Below are 22,742 nucleotides of genomic sequence, written 5' to 3'. Positions count from 1 at the left end.
CACACACACGCACACACACATACACTACCAATTTCATTTATTCAATTCCCCTATACCACATGTCTTTGGACTGTGGGGGAAACCGGAGCACCCGGAGGAAACCCACGCCAACACAGGGAGAACATGCAAACTCCACACAGAAAGGCCAACTGACCCAGCTGAGACTCGAACCAGCGACCCTCTTGCTGTGAGGTGACAGGGTAACCCACTGTGCCACAGTATCACCATTTTTGTTAATATAATAATTAATAATATAAACTGCACATTTTCCCAGTACTGGGTTGTGGCTGATAGGAAATCCGCTGCGTAAAACAAATGGGGACACACCAAGTGTACAGAATAGTTGGCGGTTCATTCTGCTGTGGTGACCCCTGAAATGTAAAGCACCTAGCCGAATAAAAACTAAAAAAACGAATGAATAAACTGCACATATAACGTCTTTCATCTAGTTACATCTAGTACAGCTGTGGCACTGCTAATATGCATCTCAAATTTAGTTATATATTCAGATATGTTAATGGGGAAAATCGTAAGTCATGCATTATTCTTGAAGTAATATATAACTTGAAGTAAAAATGTTATTGCAAAAATCTGAAAAAGTGGTCAAGTATTAACTTGTGTCCATATGAATGAAATCAGCAGGTGTCTGCATAACTTCCCTTAATAAAATCTCCAGCAGCTTAATTGCAAATGTTGAAGAACAATATATTTAAATTACATGAATTCCTTAAGTGCAGCCCTCTAAATAAAAATGTTGTAAGATGGAAAAAGTTGACTTGTGCATCACTATGGCAACAACTTTTTTATAAATAGCCCTTAAATGTGTCCTGAACAAACAGACATTTCAGCCCTTGAAAAAAAAATAACGGCATTGTTCTTTTAAAAGTCACTGTCATACTTTTTTTTGACTAATGCACTCATACTTATCAAAGTGCAATGAGGGAGTGCGTTATCATTATTTTGCGTATGTGCACAAAGTGCTTCGTTTAAGTGCTTTAATGATTGTATTTTATTTAAATTTATTGAGCATTTGCGTATTAATTAGTTTGCACTTAGTTAGACTTCTTGTATTTCCCGATGGAAAATACATGATGGGAATGATCTGTGAGAGCCTGACGGAGAGTCTGTCTTACATCACACGTTCGTAAAATCGAGCGCGTAAAAGCGCAGCGCTCTGCCATTTACCACCAACTGTCCGTTTCAATAGAGCAGAGAGGAAGACCCTAGACCTGCCAGGTACGATGAATCCTCAACGTTTTTACTTCTTTATTAATTTTAATCATTTACAAATGATATAATTCGATAATGACATATATAATTATATGCTTCGCCAGAAATCCTATGAGTTTGCACTTTTATTTAAACTAAAATAGATAAGTATAACTATAATTTAAATAAGTAGAGTACATAATTTAGAGTGTACTTATTTATGTTCAAAGCAAAAAACATTGGACTTTGTGTAAAAACGCAACAATGCATGCACTTTTTCTATGTAATAAACTTTAATTTTCACCGTTTTAAAAAAGGCTTATTATGGATTTCAAAGACACGATGGACAATGGAACAATTCAATCTTCATGCAACCTGACAAGTCCGGATTATAATCAGTCCAACTGCACCGTGTCTCCACCGTGGATGTTCCACCCCGACTTTTACATCTGGCTACCGGTGATTTACTCAATCATCTGCGCCGTGGGGCTCACGGGCAACAGCGCCGTCATTTACGTGATCCTGAAGGCGCCTAAGATGAAGACCGTCACCAATTTATTCATTCTGAATTTGGCCATCGCTGACGACCTTTTCACATTAGTACTGCCCATCAATATCGCCGAGCACCTGTTAAACTACTGGCCGTTTGGAGAGATTTTATGCAAAGTGATTCTGTCCATAGACCACTACAACATATTCTCCAGCATCTTCTTCTTGACCGTGATGAGTGTGGACCGGTATCTGGTTGTAGTGTCCACTCTGAGCTCCAAACGGATGCCCTACCGGACCTACCGGTTGGCCAAGACGGTCAGCCTGAGCGTTTGGGCTCTGGTCATTCTCGTCGTGATGCCCTTCACCGTTTTCGCCGGTGTTTACGTAAGTCCCGATGATGCGGAGAGGCGGAAGAGCTGCGTTTTGAGTTTCCCGAGTCCGGAGAGTTTCTGGTTCAAAGCCAGTCGGATTTACACACTGGTCCTCGGGTTTGTCATTCCCGTCTCGACCATCTGCATCCTCTACACCGTGATGCTCTTCAGACTGAGACGAACGCGCCTCAGCTCAAACGGAAAGGCTCTGGACAAAGCCAAAAAACGAGTCACGGTGATGGTCTTCATCGTGCTCGCCGTTTGCTTGTTCTGCTGGACCCCCTTTCACCTGAGCACGGTGGTCGCCCTCACTTCAGACTTGCCCACCACCCCGCTGGTTATAGGTATCTCTTATTTTATCACGGGACTGAGTTACGCCAACTCGTGTCTCAATCCGTTTCTTTACGCATTCTTGGACGACAGTTTCAGAAGGGCGTTTAAGAAACTGCTGGAGTGCTGAAACCTTTTAAACTCCATCAAGATAAGGTCGATTGATAGACGTGTTGTTTGTAACTTTAAAGTCAGAACGCACTTTAAAAGAATTAGTTTTGTTTTTCAACTTAGGTTTCAACAAAAACATCACCAAATATGATCAATATGACTTTGGGACCACTTTGATTTTAGCACACTTAATATTTCTGTTTGAGTGTTTGTTTATTTTTTGTTTGTTATATGATTAAGACATGTATAAAACTTGTTTAAATAGTAAATATTTATGTACACAAAAAGTTATGTGTAAATATATTATATCAGCCTATGTATCTCCTGTACTAATGTTTTAAAGTATTTAGACCTGCTACAGTTTTTAAAGTTAAACAGACGCATAAAATGCTGATGCCTGTCCTTGTGTTTATTGTTGGTGATTAATAAATGTGCATAAAGTGCACTGTTCAGTACGCTTAGCTTACTTATTATGATGATGATTATTTTTATAAATTACCAAATAGTTATTAAATGAAATGGAAATAATTAGAAATGGCATGCTCCTTCCCCTTTGGTTTTGTTTTTAGAAGTGATCAAGTTACTGTAAAAAATTTTGTTCAGTAATATCAAACTACCACCAGAAGAGGGCAGAATGATATCATGTTGTAATTGAAATAACCTTTATTAGATGTTAACCCATTCAGTTAATTAGGAAGATTCAAGACATGCATGTACCCAAATACTTAGTTTTTTTCTGTTTTTGTTTGTATATTTATTAAATACTTATAATATTTTTATTGTAATTGTATTTTTTCTGTTTTTATTGTAGTTTATATTTTACTTTATTAAAGGCCTACTATATACTATTATTGTGGTAGTAGCATACAAAATTGACCTACTTATTTTAATGATTCAATACACTTCCCGTGACAAATTTGTGAATATATATATATTATAATTATTATTATTATTAAAATAATCTTTTCTATTTGTTTTTAATTACATGGTTATTTATTCCTGCAATGCAAAGCTGAAATTTAATTGTAAATAGCCTTAAAATGTCTGTTCAATGTCACATGATCTTTGCTAATGTCATTGAAATCCTAATATATAATTTTTATTAATCTTAATTGACCAAAATTTATAGTAAAGACATTGATACGGTTATAAAAGAGACGTTATTTGAAATTTTTAAAAACGGGAGGCAGGAAAAAATTTAATTTCTTAACAACCGAGCAACAAAAATAGACCTAATAGAGCAAGACTTGAGTAATAATGCTGACAAATCCAGCTTTGGATCACATGAATAATTAACGTTTCAGTTAATACATTAGTGTATTAACTGAAATTCTGATCAAATGTAGCCAGAGTTAGCAGAAGAGACTTATAAATATATAAACAAATCTTTGTTTCCAAATTTGCATGTTCTAAATGATCATATGCTATTTATTAAATAATTATTAACAAAATTACTCTTCTTTTAGGTTGATCGCTTACCATGCAATGTACTGATTTATTTTAAATTAGCTTCAGTTTATCATCAGAGTAAAAGCAGATCAAATAGTAATTTCAGAAATCTTGAAGACATGTGAAATGGCCTTTCTTTCTCTGACATGTAGATTGCTTTAATGAGCATGCTTTGTGTAATAATCGTGACTCATTTGAGTTATTGAGCGTGTTACAATTTCCCTCTGTTCTCGTTTTCTTAAATCCACAATGATCATCGTGTTCTACACAGAACTCTTAAGGACGTGTTTTTATTGAGCATTCAGGTCACCGGTATTGTGAATTTCATTATCTCAGACTTTCTAAGTGTTTCTATTAGCCATTACTCCTCATTGAATTGCACTGGAGGACATTTAATTGCAGAGTAACGATGATTCTGATACACAGGGGCAACATTGTGTTTTTCTAATCGCACACAAAATCTTATTTCAGAGGGAAGGATATTTTTGTGTCTGTTTTGAACCCAAATACCTTTTTTGCCACAGATACACATACAATCAGGTCCATAAATATTGGGACATTGACACAATTCTAACATTTTTGGCTTTATACACCAACACAATAGATTTAACTGCAGGCTGTCCACTTTAATTTAAGGGTATTTACATCCAAATCAGATGAACGGTGTAGGAATTGCAACAGTTTGCATATGTGCCTTATGATTATTCTGTCCCAATACTTTTGGTCCCTTAACAAGTGGGATGCACATACGCAAACTGTTGTAATTCCTACACCGTTCACCTGATTTGGATGTAAATACCCTCAATCTAAAGCTGACAGTCTGCCATTAAAGCACATCTTGTTCGTTTCATTTCGGATCTGACTGTATATTGTATATATGGTTTACGAGGACTCTCCATAAAAACACTTATTATATGACCTCACTCTAACCCTGCCCTTAAACCTAAATTTTGAAAATCAAAAGATCACATTAGGTTTGATTAAGCATTTTGAATTATGAGGACAGAAGCCACGTCCTCATAAACCACCCTAATGGAGTATCAACCTGTGTCATTATGAAATGATCATACCCATGACATGAAATACAATTTAGTGTCCTTGTAAACCACATAAACTTATACACACACTCTCAAAAAAATTATGTTTGCTGTTTGTTCAAACTACTTATTTAAAATTAGTTGAAACAACTTTTTTTTTTTTTTGGATGGGGGGGGGGGGGTCAATCTGCTTAAGTTTGTCAAAAATTAGTAAGTTAACTTAATTATTTCATGTTTTCCCAATGCAAATTAATTGTGTGGTACCCAGCATGTTTTGTCTTGTACAGCTATCTTTATGAGGACATCCCATAGGCAATATGGTTTTTATATTGTACATACTGTATATTTTATCTTCCTATATGTAAACCCAACTCTCTCAGGAAACAATCTGCATTTCTACCCTCTAAAAATACTCAATTCTATGTGATTTATGAGTCATTTTTCTCATGGGGACAAGGTCAAAATTTACTGGTATTGCTGGACTTGTGAGGACATTTTGTCTTCAGGAATACAAGGCACACACACATACATATTGTCTTAGCAAAGAAAAGGAATTCAAATGAATAATCCACATTGTCCATTTCACATTACTCGTTTTTATACCTTTTGTTCCTCTCCAACCTGTCATTACATTACCTCTCGCCTGTCACAGCTATCTTTTCTAGTTCCTCTGCATTGGTTCATTTTCCCAGAGTCTATACCAACCTCCGCTGTTTTGTGAGTGCAGGTCCACAATTGATTGCCTCACATTTCAGCAAGTGTTCTCCACCGGGAAACAAAATATCCCCTCATTTATCTCCACCGCAAGCTGCAGTGGCGTTCTGCGAGTGAGCAGTCGCCTTATAAACACCCTGTAGCCCAAAGCACAACATCACTATAAATATTCGCCAGCTTCACTTCTCTCTCTCTCTCTCTCTGTCATACTGCATCACCAGCAGCCATGAGTAAAGGCTTTCACTGTAAATAAGATGGCAGTGGCAGAGGCATTGTAAATTGTCTTCTCAAGGTTAAGTCTGAGTGCTTTATCTAGATCTGTTCGTTGTATACTGTGCAGATGTAAGGAGAGTCTCTTGAAGTGTAACACTCTAAAGAATACTGTGTTGTTTTAAGACATTCGAGGTCAAAAATATGGTCATGGCCAAATGTTGGGTTATAAATGTGGTAACACTTTCATTTGAGCACTAGTTTTCACTATTATATGGTTCTTTAAAGCATATTACTAGCATATGTGACTGGACCATAACGTCATGTGTATGGTCAAGTGTGTATATTTTAAAATTGAAAATGTAAGATTTAAACATGACCTGAAAGCTATATGAATGAGCTTTACAATAATGTATATGGTTTGTTAGGATATGATATTATTTGGCTGTGACACAACTGTTAATAATCTGGTATCTGAGGGTTCAAAATATATAAATACAAGGAAAATTCCATTTAAAGTTGTCCAAATGAAGTGCTTATCAATATACTAATCAAAGTTTTTCATATATTTACAGTAGGAAATTTACAAAATACCCTTATGGACCATGATCTTTGGCATAAAATAAACTATTTTGACCCATACAATGTATTTTTAACAATTTATGCAAATAAATGTGCATATAAACTCACCGGCCACTTTATTGGGTACACCTTACTAGTGGATGGACGGGATGGACTCCCTTTTACCTTCAGAACTGCCTTCGTGGCATAGATTCAACAAGATACTGGAAAGATTCCCAGGTTTTGGTCTATATTGACATAATAGCATCACACAGTTGCTGCAGATTTGTCGGCTGCACATCCATGATGCGAATCTCCCATTCCACCTCATCCCAGTAGTGCTCTATTGGATTGAGATCTGGTTACTGTGGAGGGCATTTAAGTACTGTATAGTGAACTCATTGTCATGTTCAAGAAAACAGTCTGAGATGATTCACACTTTATGACATGGTGTGTTTCCTGTGCTGACAGGAGTGTCACCCGGTGTGGTCTTCTGTTGCTGTAGCCAATCCTCCTCAAGGTTAGACGTGTTGTGCGTTCAGAGGTTCAGAAATGCTCCACTGCATACCTCGGTTGAAATTAGTGGTCATCTTAGTTGCCTTTCTATCAGCTCAAACCAGTATGGCCATTCTCCTCTGACCTCTGGCATCAACAAGGTATTTGTGTCCACAGAACTGCAGCTTACTGTATATTTTCTCTTTTTCAGACCATTCTCTGTAAACCCTAGAGATGGTTGTGCGTGAAAATCCCAATAGATCAGCAGTTTCTGAAATACTCAGACCAGCCCGTTTGGCACCAACAACCATGCCACGGTCAGTCACTTAAATCACCTTTCTTCCCTATTCTGAGGCTCGATTTGAACTGCAGCAGATCGTCTTGACCATGTCTACATGCCTAAATGCATTGAGTTGCTGCTATGTGATTGCCTGATTAGAAATTTGCATTAGCTATCAGTTGGACAGGTGTACCCAATAAAGTGGTGGGTGAGTGTATAAGACCTAATATGCATCACATATTACTGTTTACTAGCAAAACAAATATTGATTGATAAATAAAATATATTTTATTCCTACTCAACACCCTCTCTAACTATTAATAAGCAGAAAATTAGAAGTTTATTGAAGCAAAATAGGTTTATTTAATAGTGAGAATTGGTCATGACCAAATATGGGATTGAAAATTTTAACCCAACAGCTGAGCTGGTCCATATTTGACACACAATTGGCTGGATTTTTTAAATATGCATTGTGATTTTATTACTTGTTATATTTCTGTGCGTTTTTAATTGTTTCAGTGCCTCCAACGGAAGGCACATGGGTAGCCTGATGGCCTCTAACTGCATTATGCTCCACATAATTTTGATTATAATATCTCTGTCTTAGTCACCGCTGCATCTCAGTGTTTGACCATATTAGGCTGTCCGCCTACATTTTTCAGACATCCATGTGCCTAAACAGTCATATGATATATTTCAATTGTGATCTGGAGGGCGGCATGACAAAAAATTACGGTTGAGAGACTTGCACAATGGCCTTTAGCAGAGGGCTGTTTCTCTTCGTAGAAAGCAATGAACACTTTATACATGCCCCGTTTAGGCTGCAACAATAGCTGTTAGCGTTCATTGTGATGCAGAAGACACAGCTCTTCTTCTAGACCAGATTAAATTGGATGTTTTTTTCCCAAGATGGTGGATTCTGTCAAGGACATTGAGCTTAACTTGCAAAAACTGGGAATTTTCTATTTATATTCAGGACATTGAAGGGTCATAAATTTAAGGCTCAATTATTGTAATGCCCTTTTGGCTGAATGCCTCAGTGTCTTGAGAGATAGAATGAAGCTTATTTAAAACCCTGCAGACTGAATGGTCTAATCACTCAGTAATATCACACTATTATTACCAGATATGAAGGTGAAAATCTGCATTGTAAGTAATGATTATGATGATCTATTTTTTGTAGGACTTTAAACAGATTGTGTAGATTATTTATTTTTTCTTTAATTTTATACAGACTGAGATTCTTGAGATTAATCATGTATCTTAAAAAAATTATTTAATTTAATTTTAAAGATTGTGTTTTAAGTGTTAATGTTATAATGTTATAAACAAAGGTCCTCTGTTTTCTCATCCATCCATCCATCTATCCATCCATCTCTTCATCTCTTCATTCCATTTTCCATCCATTCCTTTCACCTCTCCATCTTTTCATTGAATTCTAGTCTTTGTTATAAATCAAAGAGTTTATTATATATTATTTTTTTACAAATTTTACATCAATCATTTCTTTTGTACCTAGCTTGGAAATATCCGTGTTTGTTCCACCAGAGTTATTCATCAAGGACTGAAAAGTGCAGGCAGCAACCAACCAGCCCTGGAGCTAAACTTGTCCACACAGGCGCGAGCGCGCGCACACACTCACTCGCTGACGCGCACGCGCAATGTTTGATTACTGTAACGACCTAATGTGCGCCAAGTGAAGGCGGACAGACACTACGGTGAAGAGGCTCGACTCGCTCAACATGAAAGCGCCGGTAAGAATCTCATCTTTCTCGGTTTAAGATGGACCCGTTTCTCAGCCATTTCACTGGACCGCGTCACATACTTTAAGCTGAAGTGAGTACTTTAAAATACGACTCCCTCAGAGAACGTATAAAAAATATAAGGCGTCGTTTAACTGCAGTTCATTCACTTGCTTGTTATTAGACATGTACAAGTTTTATTAGTGTTTTATCTTCTCCACAGTTGTAGACACGATGGAGTTGGTTGAGTTGTCTTACGTCCAACAGATGTTCAACGACTCGCGATTTCAAGGAAATTTAAGTGCACTAGATGAAGTGGACGAGCCTCTACCTAGAAGCGCAAAGATCACCATCGTTGTTGTCTACTTGATAGTGTGCGTGGTGGGGCTCGTGGGGAACTGTCTGGTCATGTATGTAATTATCAGGTGAGATAAAGTGTTCGAGTCAAGCATGTTAATTGTGTGTGTACTTGTCTATAGGGAGAACTCAATGGTGAAAATGGTGGAGAACAAGTTTAAAGCATTGGCTAACACATGCGATGACTTAGAATAGCATTGTAACTTGTATATGTAGTGGGTAAAATAAGTATTAAACATGTCACCATTTTTCTAAAAAAACATATTTCTAAAGGTGCTGTTGACTTGAAATGTTCACCGGATGTTGGTTATAACCAAAGAAATCCCTCTATGCAAATAAAAATAATAAAAAGACGTGACACAGGAAAAAGTAATCAACATATGGAGAATAGGAGAAGAAATTGGGTAGACAAGACCCACAGAAGTGACAGAACCATCAAGATTTTCACACTCTGTTGAAGTCTGTGAAAAACTCAGACCTGAGCAACTCATGTGACTTCATTCTCCATATGAGATGCGTCTTTAAGCTGCCATCACCAAAAAAGCCTTTTATCTAAGTATTAAATACATTCAGTAGTTCGGTACTTTCTCCTTGTGTCATTCCATTGTTATTACACTTAACTATTTTTTCAGATTTTTTTTTTTCATTTTTATGTTTGTATTGTATTGTTGTATATTGCATTGTTTAGGTTTTTACCAAAACCTGGTTTAATTCCATGTCAACAGCTCCTTTAGAAAGATAATTCCCGTTAAAAAATCTGATGTGTTCAATACTTATTTCCCCCATTGTATAGTTTTATGGATGTCAATGACTACTAAGTTCCAACATTCTTCCAAAACGTTTTCACTTCTGGGGGTTAATGATCCCTTATAACCCTGTAGTGCCTGATGGATGAAACAATAGCAAGTAAAATCTAATCTTATGTCTAGTATGTTACTAGAAACATCTTGCTTTATTGATCTATACAGTATGAACTGTGAGAGTATGAAACCTACTACTGAGAAGGGAAAAAAAACACTTTACATTTTATTCAGTGTCTCAAATATGCAATTTTGTTCAGAAGCTATTTATTATTATTATTATTATTATTATTATTATTATTATTATTATTATTATTATTATTATTATTAGAAGCCGTTATTAATATTCAAAAATTTTAAGATACAATTCAGAAATTTAAAAAAGATTTTTGTAGCAGCAAATAACAGGATAATAAAATACAAATGCATCTGACTTTATATCTCCAATTATATGTCTTTGTAAGATAATATTTGGATTTAAATACTTTTAGATTTGTGATCAGTGTTCTGCAGTTGTAGTTCAAAGCATATTCAATATTACAATAATGAATGAAGGGCAAATAAAAAATTCTTAAAATCCTGTTTTATTATAGTTTAGATATGTTTAAACATGATAAAACAGGAAAAAGCCACGAGGAGGATTGTGAACACTTTTCCTTTTCTCAGCATAGTTTTAATCACATTGAAAGACAGCTGGCTTTAATCAGGGTTTAACTTAGCATCGTATGTTATATTGCTATCTGTTTTTTTAATAATATGAGCCATTATTTTTTAGGATATCATTTTTTGATTAGCAACCAAAAACCCAGCAAACAGAATGTTTTGTTAACATCAGTTAACAGTTCCCATTTAATAATAGTCAAAATAATTAATTCTGGAAATATTATATTTCAGGTTTTTATATGTTTGGAGGTTCAGAACTAAATTTTTTTCTAAGTTTTCTTGAATAGAAATATATTAAATGCAGACATAAATTCCCTTAAACAATCGACATATAAAGTAATATGTCTAAAATAAAGTCTTGCAATCTATGATAGCATTTGTATAATTTAGTGGGGGTTTTCACCAAAATACAGAACATTTTGATTAGAAATATATTTAAAAAGTGTTTTCTCTCTTTTTAAAACTTTTGCTACGCTAACTATACTTAAATAAAGGTATTTAGTTTACACCGTAACTAAGCATAATAAGATTAAAAGCAATCAAGTATCATACAATACATATTTTATCAAGCAATTAATAAAATCATAATTTTTTTATTAGTTGATAAACTTTTTTTAGTGAAGATTTGTTTAAGATTGTGTAGATAATCCAACAGATTTATGTTTTATTCTATCTTTTATATTCAAAAATATCATTTGAATAATTTTTTTAATAGATTAATGAGGGCAGCAAAGTGGCGCAGTGGGTATAGTGCTCTTGCCTCACAGCAAGAAAATCACTGGTTCGAGCCTCAGCTGGGTCAGTTGGCATTTCTGTGTGGAGTTTGCATGTTCTGGAAAATAAATGAATGCCAACTTATCCAGCACATGTTTTACGCAGCGTATGCCATTCCAGCTGCAACCCTTCTCTGGGAAACATCCTGACACTCTCATTCACACTCATACCTACGGACAATTTAGCCTACCCAATTCACCTGTCCCGCATGTCTTTGGACTGTGGGGGAAACCGGAGCACCCGGAGGAAACCCACGCGAACGCAGGAAGAACATGCAAACTCCACCAGAAATGCCAACTGACCCAGCTGAGGCTCGAACCAGCGTCCTTCTTGCTGTGAGGCGACAGAATTACCTACTGCGCCACCGCGTCACCAGCATTCATAAATATATTTTAAATATTTAAAAATAAAAAAAAAATGTAATATCATTAAGATTATTCATTTATGTCAGAAAAGAAATCAAATATTTTGTGAAATTAAATGTCATGACATGCGATATATTTCGTGGGGGTTCTTACGCACCAGTTAAAGCAATCAACTCCTACCCAATATTTAAAACTGCACATTATAACAGTAAAATGTTTGCTCGACCCGACACTATTTTCTCCTTTCTGTTGCTTGCTCATCCATCGTAGCAGTTGTCCTGCCAGCGTTGTGTCACACGCCTGCTTGTTCATTACATTGCTAGATAAACATTTGGTTCTTGTCCAAACCTCCCTGGCGTGAAACAGCTGTAGATGGAGGCCAAGACACAGCTTTTCCATCAGCACAGAAAGAATTCACATTAACAGAAGGCACAATGAGGGTTACAATCATTAAACGCTTTTAGCCCTTGCCGAGCTTTAATTTATGCAGGGAATTAAGTTTTATTGCGGAGAGAAAATGCATGTGATTTACCAACTCGCACTTTCCGCCCGCTTGTATGCTTTAACATCACAAGCACAGCCATGCAGTCATTTTGTCTCGCCCTATATTGTTGAAGGTATAATTATGAAGGAATGTCACGCTGATCGAATGTTCAAGGAAAAGTGCCTCATGATTAGGAGTCAGAAATAGATTTGCTGCATCATCTCATGCTTTTAAGGATAAAAGCTGCTTTTTTAGAGGTAGTTTGTACATGCTTTGGTGTTTATATATGAGGAAAAGGCAATGCATCGTTGTCTTTATGCTCTGTTATGTGTGCATTCATGCATTCGTGTATATTGTCATTACTCAAGACGTCCTCATATATAGTCCTTTGGGCCTATTTTAAAACCTGTTGCTAGGCTGGTTACTAAGCAGCGCCTGCCATTTCTTTACTCAGATCGCAGTATGTTGTCTGTCTACCTCTAGAGGATTTTGAACAATTTCACCACATCACTGTGACTGTCTCTTTGTGGAAATAAAGAAAGAATTGTTTATTTCATTACTTTTTAGACCGCATGTTTGAAGGTAGGAATGGCTGCGTGGTGATTCAGATAAAACATTCAGTTGTTATAAACTTGATGAAGATCCATCACTAGTCACTGTCATTTGCTTTCTTGCTCGTCCTTGTTGTAGTCAATAGGTCATGTCATCTAGCAGGACATTTCAAACTATGGCAGAGGATCAATATAGGATAATAGTGTGCTCAGGTTAAAAGGGGCTTTGCAGGAGTTACTATACAGTCAAAATGCTAATGCATTATGCACGTGGCATTATTTTCAACATAATAATAAACATATTTTAATGTTTAGATAATAAATAATTGTTTTTTATTGTATACAATAAGGTTAAAAAAAGGTATATGCACGTGTATATGTATACATATACATTGTGACATTTATATTAATGAATTATGAGTAAACTGCTCTAAAGTGCTCAGCATAATTGAGTACACCCCATTTTGAAAATGATTTATATTTATATATTTTATTTATATTTTTATCCATTTCTCAGTGAATCAATGTATGTTGATGCATTTAAACAAAACAGATTTATTGAACAGATATATTTATTAAAATAATATTTTAGTCACCAAAAATATTTAGAAATTGAGAGATAATACAATTAAAATCAAGCAAAATATTGTAACCTACACAAAGATTACAACCTACAAAATTTCAACCAAATTTTTCAATTTTGCTTCTCTTGATTTTTCCTCTTTTTTTAAAATAATAAAAAAAAAACATAAATTTGGGTGTACTAGTTTTTGGACCATTATCATAAGTTATTTTGTTAGATAAGCTCCAGATTTGGCTTCAGTACGGACTATTCTAATGTACAAATATAATATTGTATATTTTCCTATTAAAATATTAATTTAAAAGAGAGATTTGTAAGGGGTGTACACATATATGCTGCACCATTATTAGCCCTCCTGTGAAATTGTAACTCTTATCAAATATATCCTAAGAAATGTTTAACAGAGTAATGAATATTTTCTCAATATTTGCTATTATATTTTTATTTTGTTGAACGTCTTTTTTCTTTGACTGGAATTGAAGTTTTCAAATTTTACAAATGGGTTAAAGGTCAATATTAAATGGTTTTAACCTTTAAAAATGGTAGTTGTAATGTAGTTTATCTGTTGGCTACAGAACATAAAACTGTTGTCCATAAACATAGTATATATATATATATATATATATATATATATATATATATATATATATATATATATATATATATATATATATATATATATATACACAGTGCTCAGCAAAAATGAGTAACCCCTTACAGACCTCTCTGTCTGTAATTAATTAATATTTTCTATAGGATGATTTACAGTAATGTATTTGTTTATATGCATTAAATTAGTCAGTACCATAGCCAAAAATGGATTTAATCTAACAAAAATAAATTAACATCACAGTCCAAAAATCTGTACACCCAAATTAATCTGCTGGGGAAAAATATTTAATAAAATATAAAAAATTAAGAGAAACATTTTTGTAGTTTGAATTTAAAGGGATTTTTGGTATCACTTTGATGGTCCCTTTAAAGCATTTTGTTGAATTTAAGTTACATTGCATCTACATGCCAACTAATTCTCATTAGATAAGTAGACTGTTAGGTTGAGGTTAGGGTTATTGTGAGTTGATATGTACTTGCAAAGTTTCTTATTATCAGTTACATGTTGAAGGAGAAGTATCAGCAGATATTAAGCAGACAGGAGTCTATTAATACTCAAATGAGAAGTAATTGGCATGTAGTTGCACTTTTAGTCAACAAAATGTGCAATAAGGACCATCAAAATAAAGTGTTAAAAAATAAATAGTATATAAAAAGCTATTGCTCAGACAAAAAGGGACTACATTTTAATTTTCAAATTTCATCGGTAATTTATTGAATAAACACAAAATACACTCATGCTTTTATAATAGAAATAGTAAATTCAGAGAAACTTTCAATTTTCAAGTGGTCTTTTATATTATTTTCTCAGCTCACTTCCACAGTTAAGGGCGAAACTATTAGACCTCCTGAGAGATATTAATAATATTTCGAATATTTCTCAAGGGGTGTTTAATGGAGCAAGGGAAATTTCACAGTATTTTCTATAATAATTTTTCTTCTGAAGAAAGTCTTATTAGTTTTATTTCGCCTAGAATAAAAGCATTTTTTATATATTTTTTAAACCATTTTAATGTCAACATTGTTAGCTCCCCTTAAGCGATATTTTTTCTAAATGTCTACTAAACGAAACACTGTTATACAATGACTTGCCTAAGTACCCTAACTTGCCTAATTAACCTAATTACGCCTTTAAGTGTCACTCTAAGCTGAACACTAGAATCTTGAAAATTATCTAGTAAAATGCTTATGTACCTTCATCATGGCAACGATAAAAGAAATCAGCTATTAGAAATGAGTTATTAAAACTATTATGTTGACAAATGTGTTGAAAAAATATTTTTTTCCATTAAACAGAATTTGGGGAAAAAATATACAGGGGGCATAATAATTCAGGAGGGCTGATAATTCTGCGCTGTAACTGACACTATTTTTGCTTTCAAAAGTATCTTGAACTGTGATATTTACACCTGCCGCAGGTACACAAAGATGAAAACAGCCACCAACATTTACATCTTTAACCTGGCTTTGGCTGATGCACTGGTTCTGGCCACTCTTCCTTTCCAAGGCACTGATGTCATCCTTGGCTTCTGGCCCTTCGGTCTGGCCCTGTGCAAGGCTGTGGTGGCCATTGACTATTACAACATGTTCACAAGTGTCTTCACCTTGACCGTAATGAGTGTGGATCGCTACATAGCCGTCTGCCACCCTGTGCGCTCGCTGACAGTTCGGACCCCGCTCCGGGCCAAGCTGATCAATGTGGCTGTGTGGGTGCTGGCATCGGCTGTAGGACTGCCCGCTATGATCATGGGTCAGGTGGAGAAGGACGATCACGATGGTCTGGTCCTCTTTTCTTCATGTTGTTCTGTGTTGACCTTCCATTTCGAGGCATGTTTGCTCATCGTGTCCTGTTTTTTTTTACCTCTCTTTTTTTGTCATGCTGTAGTTGGTGGTGTTTTGTGGTACACATTGGTTATTTTGGTTTCAGTTGTGCCTGAAATTATTTTTGACATTTTATTGTGGGTTAAAGGTGCACTAAGTGTGTTTTTTAAAAACAATCTTGCAGGGAAGATGGATATTTTTGTTCCAAGTAATTTTTATGTAAAATATGAAAACAAAGTCCACAAAAATGCACTGGAGGAATCAGGTCAACCAAATTGGCATTTCAAAAAGTTGTTCACCTATAAAATAAAACCTCATTATTTAATAACACGTTGCCATTAAAATGTGTAACTTTAATTCTTTAGCCTTAAGAAAATGTTAATTTAGAAGGAAAAAAATCTTATGCAAGTGAACGGGGCTCAGTGTATTCCCCATGACAAAAAAGGATCTGCTGTAGTGAAAAGAAAAGTTGTTTTGAAAAATCAAATAAAAATTAAAATACTTTGTAAATATAAATCCTCACATAGGCCCAGATCTGAAATTCTCATCTTTTGGTGAATTAGTCCTTTAATAAAAATATTAAATGTGTAAGAATTCAAGCAAAACTTTGTTTACAAAACCAACAATGACTTTGTAAAATGCAAAAAAACTATTCAGAAAGAATGTTAATTCAATTCTTAATGATAAGTCCAGTAAAGGCATGCATAAAGTAACAGTATATTTCTATTTTAAATAAATATTATTTTGAACTTTATATTTATACTGGAAAAAAGTATCAGGTTTTCCACCAAAAATATTGATAAATACTGCCTAGGTGAGCATTTATCAAGAACAATAAGTAGAAATGCAGGTTATGTAATTAGTAAAAATGATGCATTGGCCGACTCATTTAAAGATATCTGCATAAAAGGCTGATACTGATGTTTCATAATTTTTTTCAGAAAAATCATTAAATACTTGCAATATATATAAAATCTGTACAGTTTGGGCTAATCTGGAGCAGCAAGACATATAATTTACATATAGCAAAAGCACAGGTTTTATTTGTGAAGTTTATTTAATAAATATGTTTCATTATTTGTCAGGTAAAAGTTTATGATGTTAAAGGAAATGTTGATTTGTAAAAAAAATATTGAACAGTTAATCCAATCCATATTCGGTAAAGTTTATTTATTGGAGAGAAAAAATCTAGTACTGAATGCAATTGTCCAAAATTGGTATCAGAATAGGTCGAAGTTTATTTATGAACTAATTTCGAGAGGAGCTTATGCTTATGATTGATCGTGGCTGGTCCTGCATTAGCTAATGCATGATCCACCAATCAAGTGATTCCTAACTCACTTTAAATAACTAGAGTTTCTTCAGTTACCTTCGCCCTGAAGAATCCCCCCTTCCACCCCTCTTCTTTTCCCTTTATAGGGTGGCACGGTGACTCAGTGGTTAGCACTCTTGCCTCACAACAAGAACGTCACTGGTTCAATTCCTTAACTGGCCAGTTGGCGTTTCTGTGCGGAGTTTGCATGTTCCCCCAGTGCTTGCATGGCTTTCCCCCGGGTCCTCCTGTTTCCTCCAACAGTTCAAAGACATGTATGATAAGTGAATTGATCATTCTAATTTGGCACTACAGTCGACCTCTTAACCAGCATTATATCTCTACAATTTCTAATTTGTCATTAGCCCTAAAAAAGGGTGGAGTTGTCAAGACCTACCCTGACAGCATGCCAAACTCGCTTTATAATCAATCTTCAGCTAAGTGTGAACTCTTAAAAGTTCTTTTTGTTCGTTGTCATTGTGTCAACAAGAATCCTTTTGGTGCATCCCTAATAATAATAATATAAACTAAATAAGTTTCGAAGAACTTTCTAAGCAGAACAACATACATTTGTGCACTTTTAAGTCACAGCCTCTTGTGTTTCCTTTGAAAGACTCCATTTCATCACTCATCAGGATTCGTCGTATATAACAGCCACTACTCGAAATCCCCTTTTTAATGCCTTTATTTCCATGCAGGTGCCGAGTGCATGGTGAGCCTGCCTGAACCAAGAAAGCACTGGGATCGTGTGTTCATGATGTGTGTGTTCCTCTTCTCTTTCTTGATCCCTGTGCTGATCATAAGTGTCTGCTACGGCCTGATGGTGCGTCGGCTACGCAGTGTACGCCTCCTGTCCGGCTCACGGGAAAAAGACCGCAATCTGAGGAGGATCACCTATATGGTATTATCGGTGGTGGCCGCTTTTGTGTTTTGCTGGATGCCGGTGCAGGTCTTGGCTTTGATTCAGGCTCTGGGTCATGTGGAACTCGGGGCCAGTCAGTCCTCGATGGCAGCCATGCATTTCTGCATTGCTTTGGGTTACGCAAACAGCTGTTTAAACCCCGTTCTCTATGCCTTCCTGGATGAAAACTTCAAGCGCTGTTTCCATGAGTTTTGTATCCCAGCCAATTCTGATCTCTTTCTAGAAGAGCAGCGTAAGAGGTCATTGAGGCAGGGGAGAGAATGTGCTGAGTTGGAGGAAAAGGAGGTTGTGATTTATCATTGCGCTGCTCCGGTGTGTGCGGATTAGAGCTTTTAGAATTGCCAATGTTCTTGTATGGTAACGTCTGGACTTGTGAGCAAAGTTGACACTAGCAGAGAGTAAATGCATGTTGTTCTGGTTAAAAGTTTCCAGAAGATAATAACCCAGACTTATTATGAAAATGTAGCCCTATATATGTTTAGAACACCAAATACGTTGATGTTTTTGTATTTTTGAATCCACCAGAGGCCGCTGTGTACGTTTTTTGAAATCTCAAATTTTTCCTGCGAGTGCCATTCATGCCTGCTCTTCTCACATAAATCCAGCAGAAGCCACTGTCGACTTACTGATCGACTGACTGACTGACTGACTGACTGACTGACTGACTGACTGACTAAACGACCGACCGACCGACCGACCGACCGACTGACCGACCGACCGATCCTCCTACCCGCCTGCTTTCCTAAACCCAACTGATAGTGTTTTTTTAAAAAGCACCAATTGACAAGCAATTCAGGCTACATAACTATTGATCTCCAGAAATGTATATAGGGCCACGTTTTCAGAATGAGCCTATGTTGGATGATATGGTTCGTATCTGAATTCGAAATATGAATATACAAGAGCATTGTTTAAATGGGGAAAAAGGGCTCTTCCTCCTTTATTATTACACCTTGTGGATTGCTTTACATTGTTTGTTGTAGTCTTTATTTGATTAAATTATAAATTCACTGCATTATGTCTGTTAAGAATTGCTTTTGTCCCAGCAGGCACTGGACATCAACATAATGTCAGATTGACGTTGTACCTCAACATCGTGGGGACATTGCATTTTGGGTGGAAATGAAAATCTGGTTGACATTAGAACCCAACGTCAGTGACTATGCTTACATGGACACCAATAATTCGATTTTAATATGATTAAGACAATCCTCTGATTAAGAGTCTACCATGTAAACAGTGACTACGTTTACATGGACATCAGTAATCGAATTATTTGCCTTAATTTAGTTAAGACAATAATAAGACTAAGTTGTTTACGTGAGTTGCTTTTTGAATGTTTCTTTCATGATCCTGTTTTGCATGTTATAGCACATAATTAGATTAACGTCATTGCGTCACCGCGCTATGCACATTTCCTCGGAGTTTCATGTAATTTCGGGAGTTTTAATAATTAATTTGTTGACTTTGGTTTGGCACTTCCACTTTCATTCGGGCATGCCAAATAGAGTATTGAGCAAATAGAGCTTAATCAGAGTATTGTCTTAATCGCATTAAAATCAAATTATTGGTGTCCATGTAATCCGATTAAGGTCATAAACAAACCAAACTCAAATCGGGTTAAGACTTGGAGTCTGCCGATTTAGTCGCATTATTATTGTGCATTACAGACATGTAAACACCGCAATCAAATTATTACTGTCATGTAGGATTTTCGCCACATTTTTCGACAGGATATTCCATACACACACGGCTGTTTGACACTATTCTCTGCACCTACCAAGTCAGCGAAGGACCATAGACCGCTTTGCGAAATGCAGAGTTTTTTTTTACCCACATGTCCTGCTGTATCAGATTCCATTAAAACAATAATTCTCCACCAGTTCACACTCGCATCCAATATCTCGTTAGTCCCGGGCGGCATGCATAAAATGTTCCTGAATGAAAGTGAAAGTACTGAACCGCAGTTAAAGTAGACAAGTTAAAAATTAAACACTCGAAATGACATGAAACTCACAGTGGTGACGCAGTGATGTTTTTCGATATATGTGCTAGATAACATGTCAAACAGAATCTAAAAAGAAACAATCAAAAAGCAACTCATGTAAACACCTTAATCATATTATTGTCTCATTCAGATTAGGTCAATTCATTTGATTACTGATGTCCATGTAAACGTAGTCAATGTCCAACATCGGACAGACATTATATTTTGATCACTTTTCAACACAATTAAATATCAACATCTAGTGATGTTACAGCTAGATGTTGTGTGGACGTTAGCTCTATGACGTCTATCAGACGTTTTATTTTGGTTGAATAAATGTCAGTATTTGATGTCAGTATGATGTCGGTTTAAGATGTTGACTCAACGTTGGATTTTGGTTACCTTCCAACACAACATTGAATTTTGGTCACCCGACACCACAACCTAAATCTAACCTAATATTAGCGTCTTATGACATTGTGTGCCTGCTGGGTGTTTTAATTATCTTCTTTGTATTTTCTAAACATTCTTTTGGTAAACTTGTGTTTTGAAGCAGCATTTGCAAAATGTTTGAAGATTTAATTTTGTATCAGCTGTACAAAAATGTATGTCTTTATGTATAAAAACACTAAAAAATATCTGTTATAAATGAGCAGTTTTCCATATTTTAGGATTAATGTTTAGTTTCCTCTCATTTATTAATGCTTTTTAATTGCTTTATGGGACCTTTATCTTTCCTCCACTAACTTATGATGTTGAAAAGTTTGAAAAAGGTGACTTTTATTGCCTTTTTTTAATAGTTTGAAGGTATATATTGTCTGTGCTAATGTTTATCAGTGTAAATAATGCTACAAAAACCTGAACGGAGAGTACTTTTTCTGTTATTTCATGGACTTATTTCTATATTTATTATACAGTATATTGTTTCAAAATCGGGGTGACATGGTGGCTCAGTAGTTACCACTGTCACCTCACACCAAGAAGGTTGCTGGTTTGAGTCATGGCTGAGCTAGTTGGCATTTCTGTGTGGAGTTTGCATGTTCTCCCCGTGTTCACATAGGTTTCCTCCGGGTGCTCCGGTTTCCCCCACATTCCAAAGACATGCGCTATAGGTGAATTGAATAAACTAAATTGGCCATAGTGTATGTTTGTGAATGAGAGTGTATGGGTGTTTCCCAGTACAGGGTTGAAACTGGAAGGACATCCGCTGTGTAAAACATATGCTGGATAAGTTGGCGGTTCATTCCGCTGTGGCGACACCTGATGGATAAAGGGACTAGGCCGAAGGAAAATGAATGAATGAATGTTTCAAATTCTAAAATGTCAATAAAAGTTAAACTTTTAACTTTAAAAGTAAGCAGAGGAAAGGAAAGGTCCCAAAACTCATACCTGTGAACAAAGCAGAAAACACATGCTAATAGCAAAATACAGAAACTGTTAATTTATGGATTTTTTAAAAAGTGTATTAATAAACGTAATACATACTTCTGTAGTAATATATAAACATAAAAACTAATAAAATATATAAAACTTTTGGTCTAATACTATATATATATATATAATGTGCAACCAAACATAATTACATAAATAGTTGAATATGAATTAATGTGTATACCATACATAACAACAAATACACAGTAATAAAAGATTCTTGTTTTTTAAAAAAGTAATACATTTACTTGGCTAGGCTGCAATCACTTAATGTAAATCAATGAATGTGCTATTAGTTAAAGATGTCATTTTCAAAGACTCAAAATTAAATTAATATATAAAAATAAATCAATTATGTTCTTTTAAATAATGAAAGAAAATGTTACATTTTGAACAAAAGTAGTGAACAAGTAGTGTGATTGCTTCAACGTTTTTAATTATTTAGTAAATGCTTAAAAATGATACTAAAATGTAAAATATATTCAAGAATTATTATGGTGGCTTAAGAAAGACAACATAATGTTAAACTATATAAAAATATTCTTCTTTTTCCATTTTCTTCTTCTTAGACTATTTTAAAACGCATCTCCACCTATACTACAACCACCAAACTAACTCCAAACCTCCAAACTATACTGAATTAAGTGGCTATATCTTTTCCAACTCATCCCTCTTACAGTTTTCCCAAAACTGACCAAAATTCTGAAAAGTCACATTGACTCAACATTGGACCAAACTTTGTGACCTCATAACTTGGCGCCAGACTGTCATCCAGACTTAAGGTTGGGCTCATTTAACTAACAATCTGCCAATCACTGATGACCTTTTAACCTACTTGCCACACCCTAGCAACCACTTGTGGCACCCTAGCAACTGTCCCATAGACTTCCATTGTAAAACAAAACTGCCATTGACTTTATATTGGACAAACTAACAACAAACCAATTCATACTAACAATATACTAATCCATACTAGAAACAAACTAACGACATACCAATTCATACCAGCAGTATAATAATCCATACTAGCAACATGCTAATTCATAATAAATTCATGCTAACAACATGCTAATTTATGC

The 22,742-nt window shown here is 35.3% G+C and overlaps 2 protein-coding genes across 2 annotated transcripts; both read left to right on the top strand.

The window, feature by feature from the left end:
• The first annotated feature begins 511 nt into the window (after positions 1-511).
• Positions 512-2,552, top strand: LOC130217493 (neuropeptides B/W receptor type 1). The gene is given in 2 exon segments (XM_056449604.1): positions 512-529; positions 1,417-2,552. Coding segments are annotated over 2 exon segments (1,134 nt in total). The 3' UTR covers positions 2,533-2,552.
• A 6,318-nt stretch (positions 2,553-8,870) lies between these two features.
• On the top strand, positions 8,871-19,702 carry LOC130217778 (delta-type opioid receptor). The gene is made up of 4 exons (XM_056449974.1): positions 8,871-9,095; positions 9,225-9,426; positions 15,609-15,967; positions 18,022-19,702. The coding sequence occupies exons 2-4, from the start codon at positions 9,236-9,238 to the stop codon at positions 18,570-18,572; spliced, it is 1,101 nt and encodes a 366-aa protein (XP_056305949.1). The 5' UTR covers positions 8,871-9,095; positions 9,225-9,235; the 3' UTR covers positions 18,573-19,702.
• Positions 19,703-22,742: the final 3,040 nt, after the last annotated feature.

The sequence above is a fragment of the Danio aesculapii genome, chromosome 23 (genome assembly GCF_903798145.1).
Source record: "Danio aesculapii chromosome 23, fDanAes4.1, whole genome shotgun sequence".
Classification (NCBI taxonomy): domain Eukaryota; kingdom Metazoa; phylum Chordata; class Actinopteri; order Cypriniformes; family Danionidae; genus Danio; species Danio aesculapii.
This window is presented reverse-complemented; position numbering and strand designations above follow the sequence as displayed.